Source organism: Natrix helvetica (genome assembly GCF_964273705.1).
Source record: "Natrix helvetica genome assembly, chromosome: 4".
Classification (NCBI taxonomy): domain Eukaryota; kingdom Metazoa; phylum Chordata; class Lepidosauria; order Squamata; family Natricidae; genus Natrix; species Natrix helvetica.
In genome coordinates, this window is record NC_138550.1 from 124,520,123 (window position 1) to 124,529,491 (window position 9,369).

At 35.9% G+C, this 9,369-nt stretch overlaps 1 protein-coding gene across 1 annotated transcript; it reads right to left on the minus strand.

The window, feature by feature from the left end:
• Positions 1-3,360: 3,360 nt before the first annotated feature.
• Positions 3,361-8,959, minus strand: LOC309391001 (desmocollin-1-like). Its single transcript, XM_081951003.1, has 6 exons — positions 8,947-8,959; positions 8,796-8,837; positions 8,437-8,700; positions 7,627-7,817; positions 6,537-6,782; positions 3,361-5,667 (listed from the first exon to the last, which is right to left on the minus strand). The coding sequence occupies exons 3-6, from the start codon at positions 8,462-8,464 to the stop codon at positions 5,461-5,463; spliced, it is 672 nt and encodes a 223-aa protein (XP_081807129.1). The 5' UTR covers positions 8,465-8,700; positions 8,796-8,837; positions 8,947-8,959; the 3' UTR covers positions 3,361-5,460.
• Positions 8,960-9,369: the final 410 nt, after the last annotated feature.

Below are 9,369 nucleotides of genomic sequence, written 5' to 3' on the forward strand. Positions count from 1 at the left end.
GAAAAAGATGGACAAGCCAAATAATCAAGATGTAGTAGACCTTTTAGATTTGTACTAAACTGTTGTTCTAAAAGATCTATATTTTATGCTTTTGAATGATAAGCCATAAGATACCATATTTTTCGGTCTATGAGACGCACTAAGATTTTGAAGAGGAAAACAAGAAAAAAAATAGTTTTTGCCCTCCCCAGTTAGAGTTGCACTATACACGGTGTTCAGAGACAGGAGCAGAGCCTTATGCATCAGCAAGACGACCAAGAAAAGCAGCGACAGAAGGAGGTGAATTGTCTGATACACAAGCAATGGCAGAAGCAAGCAGAGGAGCGAGAGCCACCTGCTTGGCATTGGCGGTGGCCGACTTCGTCAGAGGAGGTCTGATGGACAAAGCATTTCATAACACGGGCCAAAAGTCCGGTTGTGACCCTTCCCTTGCAGCCAAATTCTGAGACAGGTCCAACCCTCTCTAACTCACATATCCTATCTAGCTAACTGCAGTCCGCCAAGGGACCAAATGGCTTACTTCTTATCCAAAGTAGATAGTTCGTATAAGAGTGGACAGGTGACCTGAAGCTCCAACACAAGGAATGGTCAGGGTTCTTAGCTGGACAACAGGTCTCTTCCAGCGACCATCTTATCTGCTTATGTGCTGCTGTACTATTCTTAGCTGCACTTGGCTATTGTCTCGACCTCTTTGCAAGTAATGTTATGATGGCTATTCATGTTTCAAATTGCTCATGAAATAAAGCCTCTGAATCTAAAAGTAAGAATTGTTTGGTTGTATTGCTGTCTCCTGTTTCTTTTATTGAAATATTTTTACAACAGAAATTTGTTTTTTATGTTTTCAATAATACAGTAGAATAATGAAAAAAATCTCTCCTCTTCATATAAAAAGTGATAGTGGAAAAGGATGGGTGAAGGTTATGAACTGTGTTGGAAAGGCTTTCTTTAGTCCAGTTCTTACAACAAGAATTTCATTTGAATGAAAGATGTATTTTAATTCCTGTGCATTCTACCTCATTTTCATTCTGTCTCTCATATAAACTAATACTATTACTGTATTTAGTAGACTGTCTTAAGAGCTTATTTTACTTTATGAATTAACTATTTTATAATAAAGTAAATCAATAGTGAACTATTCCTTTATACTTCCCAAATCCGCCAAAATCAGTGCTTTATTTTATAATTATTTCTATTACTAAATAGTGATCTATTTTAGAAAATAAAATGTGATAAGTAACAAAGTATGCATCGCTATTCTTGAAAATGATTTTATTGAAGAAATAGAAATAAGTCTATTTTATTTTGATCCAGAGTAATCCGAATACATGGCATATGTGTATTTAAACATATGTGGCAAGTTCTTAAAGAGAACTATGTTTTTTAATGAAGGCTTCAGCCTCCTCCACTGTATTAATTCTGATTCTGTTTCCCTCCCAAAAAGTCAACATTCCCTCTGGCAATAACCATCTAAACCAAACTCCTTTATTGTATAATTTCTTTGATAAGGAGGAATACTTCTTCCTTTTTTCCCTTATTTTTTTTGGAATTTGCTTAAGAATGGTAATTTCTTTATATTTTAATGGTCCCTCCCTTTGGGCCCCTAGCACCTCATCCCTCGTGGTCCTCCTAAGAAACTTAACATGTACCTCCCTTGGAACATTGTGTGTTCTAGCATATGTCGAATTAATCCTGTAAACCAGATCCATATCCCACCACAACTGTTCTTTATTTCTCTTAATATATTCTGCTAAAATTGTACTCATAATATCCTTAAGATCTTCATTTTCTGTCTCTGGTAGGTTCTAGAATCAGAAAAAAGACATTCTTTCAAGTTCTATTTTTGTCATAAAATTTTCCAATTCTAAATTTCCCTTCCAGACTGCCTTAACCTCCTCCCCCAATCCAGCTGCCCCCTCCTCCAAAACCACAATTCTTTGTTTATTTTCTGTTAAATGTTGTTTTACAGCTCTGAGTTCATCTTTAAGATCTGTCACCTCTTTTTTCATCTCATTTTGACCCCTCACAATTTCCTGAAACACTTGGTTAACAGATAGTTCTTTTGAGCTCTCTCCAGCCCCTTCTTCTTGTAACAATGAAGTAATCTTCGTCTGCTGCATGCTTGGACTGGAGGTGACAGAGGGAGGAGCCGAGAATGACTTGTCCATTGGAGGTTTTTTGGGCCCCATTTATCTGCGTTCAGGGATAATAAGTCTTTTACAAAGAAAATGGCGTCAGTGGAGCACGCAGCTGTGTCGGTCCCAGGCGGCAGGCAAATCCAAAAGTAAAAAGTTAGTTCTCCTTCACAGTTCCGAGGCATGAAGGTACACCAGAAAGAGGAAAAGTCAAATAGTCAGAATTAATCAGGAAGATCACGTAACGGGAGAGATCCAGAGCGCCTTCAGAAGGGGTATTAAGACAATTACCAGTGGTGTTTTTTTCCAAAGGTAGTTTCAATAGGCAGGCTTCATTTATAGGTACAAAAACAAAGACAGAGGGTCGCCATCTTGGCTCCTCCTTTCGCAGGGAGAAGAACAAGGAGTTCCGTAAAAAAAAAATTCCTTTTAAGGAAACAGCTCAGCAATCACCTCTTGCAGCTGTGATATCAATCATTCTCAGATAGTTAGTACAAGTGGCAAGTCAGCCTTTATTCTCTCTCCATTCCAATAGAGAGAGAGAGATAGTTCAAATGCCGCTTTGTCCAGGGGGAGGGGGTAAGAGAAAGAAAACACCCCCTCTAATCTTCCAGTTTCAAATGGATTGAACAAAAACTTACAATAGTCTGCTGCTTATCTGTTAACGATGATTAAGGAGATTAGGGTGGATCTCTCCCCACCGGCAATTCAGCCGCTCTTCTTTCGCTTAACTCTTTCCTCCCAGAGCGCATTCGGTGACAGGGCAGACAGCTCGCAGCTGCCTCATGCCCCCCCCTGCACTCCCCGGCTCCTGAGGCGAGGCTGGAAACACCCCCGCCGGCTGCCGCCGAGTCTGGGGGATTCCAGCAAGCCGCCCTGTGGCAGGGGACCCCTCCAGGGGCCCCTGTGCTCCTGAACAGAGCCCACCAGGGAGACGAGCAGTGGACGACACGTCTGTCACCTACAGGAACCAGAAGTGATCTCTGTAGAAGGCCAGATCTTGAAGACGAAACTCAAAATACTTTGGCCACCTAATGAGAAGGAAGGTCTCACTGGAGAAGAGCCTAATGCTTGGAAAGATTGAGGGCAAAAGAAGAAGGGGACAACAGAGAATGAGATGGCTGAATGGAGTCACTGAAGCAGTCGGGAGGTTAAATGGACTCTAGAGGATGGTGGAGGACAGGAAGGCCTGGAGGAACATTGTCCATGGGGTCGCGATGGGTCAGACAACCTTTCACAACTAACAACAACAATTTAAACATAAGGCATTGGACTCAACATTCTTTTTTTGTAATGGATGTTTCTGTTTTATTGTCTGCATCTATGTATTCATACTTTCTTGTATTTATGCATGCTTATATGTGTTCTGAAAGTAGATATCTGAAATCTATAGTTAATCTTCATTTTTTTTCCTTCATATTATCTGGAATGGATAAAAATCATACGTAGGAGTTGGGAAGAAAGTGATAATATAGTATAAAATGTGTGGTATACCACTAAGCTGACAAGTTCTAAACAGTAGAAATATAGTGATATCCGTGTTTATGTAAGTATTATAGGTATGGATTTTGTGCATGCTGATTTCTGCCACTATTCCTGAAAGGAGCTTGCAACCTTTTAACTTTTTAAAGCCAACTTTAATGAGCACAAATTGAAAAATATATAATTTTGTATATAAATCCAATATGTCATTGAAATAGCCATCAGCTTATCAGTGTTGATACCGTATATTAATACATCTAATAAGTAGTTTGTCTGTGGCAGTCTTTGATCATTTTCATTTCATTGCAGGAAAATCTATAAAAACTGGATGGAAATGCACTTATTCATGTAAACGCTTTACGAAAAGCAGAACATCCCCCCCAAATCTATGAAGACACAAGTTAAACAATATATTATACTATATTAAATAAATTTGAATTTCTACAGAATTTATTAAATGGGCTAAGTACAAAAAGTCATAGGATTTATTAAATGGCTCAAATATGAGATCAAGTAGCCTTCAATCTAAATTGAATATTAATTTTGTTTTCACCATAAAGGTACTGGACAAAGATACTCAATTTCTGCTTTGATTAATTGTACTTTTATAGCCAGTGTTTGCTATCAGACAAAATAATAAACCACATGGCTTGTGTCACAATTCATTAAAATGTAAGTTAATATACAGGTAATCCTTAACTTATGACCACAGTTAGGACCATCTTAAGATGAGAACCCATTTGATTTTGTGACATTTTTTGTGGCAGTCATTAGGTGAATCACTACAGTTGTTAAGCAAATTGACAACTTCTCAATTGGCTTTTTTTTGCTGAAAACCAACTAAAAATGCCAGGAAAAATATTGCAGCGTCCCCTCTGTGCGTGGGACTGTTGTAAAAGCAAGCAGGCCCATTGTAATTTCAAATGGTTGTTAAGCAACTGGTCATGAGTCAAGGACTATTTGTATGTTGGTAACATTGCATTGCTTAATTTCTGAATCTCACACTTCAGTTCTGGTCCTTGATGTATTTTGGATAGATGAGATGCTGAATTTTTTGAAAACTGGTTTACATCAAAATTGATGCCAACAGCCAAAACATTGTTTCTCAATATAATAAAAAATATACATTTTCTATATGTATTGAATACCATATATTTCTTAAAGCACAGTGATATTTCTCAAAGCACATTAAATATGAGTTAGATCTTAAAGATATTAATCTTAAGGAGGTTTCTCAAAATAATGGAATATGTTATATTTTGTATGGAAGAGAGAGAGAGACAGAGAGAGAATGAGAATACATGCATATATGGAAGACATTTTTGAAAACTCAGTACATTGTTCCATAAATTTCTATGGAATTCTTCAATTCTGAATATATCTTTGTAAATGCTGAAAGCATAAATTAAAGATGAGGATGTGAGTTTTCCAAATCCTGAAGTACAATCTTTTTCTACACTTTGCGTACCACAGTTTACCTCAAAAGGGAATAGTGTATGGAAATACTTGTATTTTAAATTATAGTGCACATTTTGAACAAAATAGTCATTGAAGGATGTAAAAATAAGCATCTAATTTTATAACTGCATTATTCACATAAATCAATATCTGTAAGAGATTTCAAATCCTGAATAATTTAAATCATTTTTTCCATCTGTTTAAAATAAATCTTTTAAAAATTCCAAAATATCCCATAAATGAATGAATGGATAGACACAACTATGGGAAGATTTTTTTTTTCAAATTCTATTACAGTTAATTAGAGCTTCTCAAGACCATTCATTCATTTCAATGGAATCTGCACATGGGAATTTCCTAGTGAAGTGAGCTGATTTTCAGGAATAATTTAAACACAATCCTTCTGTACAAAAACTTCAACTAATGTCCGGAATGGAGGCTCTGGCTCATTTAAAAAACTCAGTTTTTCTTCTTCTGATTCCCCTGTACAGGAACTTAGAGTACCAGTTGGTGAGTCTTTGCCTTCATAATTATATGCATGTAAATACTCTTTAGCCAGGTTACGTTCTTCATCTTCTCCACAAAGAAATACCATCTGGATAAGGAATAATAAAAGTATAATCACCATTTTTTAAAATATATGTATGATGCAAAAGTAAGTTGTTTTCTAATTGTCTGTTACACCTTTGTCACCTATATCGAACATACTAAATTGCACACACATAATAAAATTGATTTTTACCCCAAAAAATCTCTTTTTTAGAAGAACGTAGTGTTTTATTTGAGAGAATACAACTATCATTGTAATTCTGTCCTAAAGTGCTTGTCTTAAATTTTAGCATTAAGTTTTTCAGGTCAAATATTGGAAGCATGTTAACAGCTGTTTTCCCCAATATGGTATATTCTAGATGTATTATCTTCAGGTCTCAGATTCCCTCTAGCTGTGTGAATTGATGTAAATGTTTGTGTGGGGAAATGGGGAAATAGGAATTAAGATTGCAGCAAAATCCGGAAAATTGTGCTGATTTTCATCATGCTTCCTGTCTCTTGCTTGATTAGTTGACTGAATAATAATTCATTTTTAGATAATTGCTATATTGTTTTTACATCAATGGGATAATATTATTGAGCTGTGGTGGTGCAGTGGTTACAGTACAGTACTGCAGGCTACTTCTGCTGACTACCAGCTGACTGCAATTTGGCAGTTCAAATCTCACCAGGCTCATAGTTGACTCGGCCTTCCATTCTTCTGAAGCGGTAAAATGAGGAGTTATATAAGTCTAAGTGCTATTGCTGTTGTTTTTTGTAAAGTACATGGCCACCCACTTTGGATTATTTTTAAGAACTTTGATACAAAGTAGTACTTTAAAATTAATGGCATAAGGCCAACATGTTCTTTCCAACTCTGTAATACTCAAAACTAGAAAATTATACGCTGTAAGAAATTTGTGTGAGAACACTTACTTCAGATAAGCGCGGGTTAGTGAACTTCTGCCATTCTAAACAGAAATCTCTGAATGAATTCCTTAAAGAAGGTGCACAGTTTTGTAAAGATAGTGCCAGATGATTCACTTTTCCTCCCTTGATTAATTCTGATGTGGAATGCCATCCTCTTTTTCCTGCTTCCAAATCTTTCTTTTCAGTTTTTACTATATTTGTATTCATATTTATGAATCCATTCATTGCTGAGACAGGAAATGTATTTAAATTCTGAAATGTGATGAATAACAATATAATTTCTGGGGAAAATGTTTTAGAAAAAAAACAATATGTACCCAGATGTAATTGTACATTCCAGTGTGCTTACTGGCTGAATAATAATTCACTTGTCCCCTAAACTGTCATCCATTTCTTCACAACGTTTACCCCTTGCCTACACTCAGGATTCATGTAACTTTATAGCCCATTACATCCCAGCCAGTGGGGTCAACCATATAATGTTCCAGTTAACTTATTACTCTTATATGAAATGTCAAGATTTTTTTTGTGCTCTCTGAGCTTGGTCAGAGGGCATCAAAACCCCTATATCTTGAAATTTCATATGATCAGAGTAATATGTTAACTGGAACACTATATATGGTTGACCCCACTGGCTGGGATGTACTAGGCTATAAAGTTACAAACTAGATAACATCATCACTATATTGATGTGTTATTTAGTTTGATAATGAAATTTCTGCAAGAAATCACCAAGTTCAGAGAGCACCAAATACCTCACAGTTCATCCCTGAGTCATAAATATTCTCTTCTGTCAGAATATCAAAATATTCAGAATATCTACTTTTCTGGATTCAGCCAGAGCAGTTTTTAATGGAAGATTTACACTTCTAAACATTTAAATAGAAAAGAACAATGATAGATAATATGTTCCCATGTACAAAAAATAATATTTAACTTTTAAGCATATGAGCACGTCATAATTCCCTGACTCACTGATTCAAATGCAATGTATTTTGCTTTCTGAAATAATGAGACAGAATCTTTTGCTCTTTCTCATAATCTAGCCAAATAAATCTGTTACATTTGCTACTATACAAGGCAAAGTGTCCCTTACTGTATTTCCTGATGCCTCAGTGTTTGGTCTTGTGTTTCCTTCATTTGGTGCCTCAGTGTTTGGTCTTATGTTTTCTTCACCTGGTGCCTCAGTGTTTGATCTTGTTACATTCTCAAAAGTTAAATCAGATTCTTCCTGAGATGTGTGACGTTTTCGGTAGAGCCAAAGACCATAAGGTGCACCAAAGCCTGCTGCAAGAAAAAAATATAAAGAACAAGATGGCTTATTTATGCATTTTAAATAAATATATGAATTACAATTAATTAAATAATGAAATTAAGTTGGGGTTTAATTTTATAAAGGCAGAGGAGGTGTGGATAAAACAAAAAAAGCTTTAAAGAAAGAATTTTGCTTAGATATAAGGGCTATATAGGTAGTCATAGGTAGGAAATAAACAACTATCCCCTACATTAGGACCTGGGATTTCCTTTTTAGCTACATATACATGTATGCATGCATGCATGCATGCATGCATACACCACTCCTCATTTAGCATTTAGCAACCAAATTCTGTTCCAACAATCAAGTTGTTAGCAAAATGGTTGATAAATGAACATATGACTAAAAGCAACACAGCAAAAATAATCACTTGCTGACATCTCATTTAATTAAAAACCTTGTACAGCTACATGTCACTCTCTCTCTGGTTTGCATTATTAATCACACAAAATTTGGTCAGAAATATGTGCATTAATTGGAAAATGAATTTTTATAACCTAAAGATAGTTGAGGTTTTTTGCTAAACATGGACTGAATATAGTTTGACCCTTCACAGTTTAAGTTGCTTCTTTAAGACATAAACATGCTTACATAGCATTGCTAATGAACCCAGGACCATTGCAGGAATGCTCCAGGCTCCTAGAACAGGTGCTGCAGCTGGAGTGCGCTCTACTTGAATGTCTGAATCCAGAGATCTGTTTGTGATGGATTCGGAGCAGCTACTTGGAATTGTGCAGTCACAATAATGAACTACTATTTCGTTTTTTCTGATGGTTTCCCCATTACATATTCGGAGAAGAATATGATAGTAGCCATAGTCTATATCTTCAACTGGAGAAAGCAATGCTGATGCATCTATGAAAGAAATAATTCAATCCACAAATTACACTTCATATGATACTTACGTTAGTCACAATGTATTTTGTAGATATTAAAAACCAAAAACATACCATCATTTGGAGTTAACTTCCATTTTAAGTCCACTGGCTTCTCTATTTCAAAATGATAAGGTATAGTAGACATTGGCAAATTAATGTCAGTGGCGTTTATACAGATCGGTTTTTTATCTTTACACATGACATAGTGTTTACTGGTACTCACTGGGTAATTGTTCTCAATCATGAGTACTATCACAATTGTTCCATTTCCTGTTTTACCACCTAGATAAATTAGAATGTTTAGTTTTAATACAGTAATGAAAGTAACTTGATCCAATCATATAACATTACAAAAGTATTATTTTTCTGTGAAAGCTAAATAAAACATCTTATTGGTTTCATAAACTATGCTAATCCATAATCCAAAGGAAGAAAGCCATTTTAATAAAATAACAGAGGGGGAGGGGACCCTGGATGTCTTCTAATCCAACCCTCTGCTCAAGCAAGAGATCCCATTACATTCCAGAAAAATGGCTGTCCAATCTCTACTTCAAAACCTCCAAAGATGGAGCATCCATAACTTCTGGAGTCAAGCCCATTAATTAATTGTTCTTGTCATCCTTAGTTCTAGGTTGGATCTCTCTGA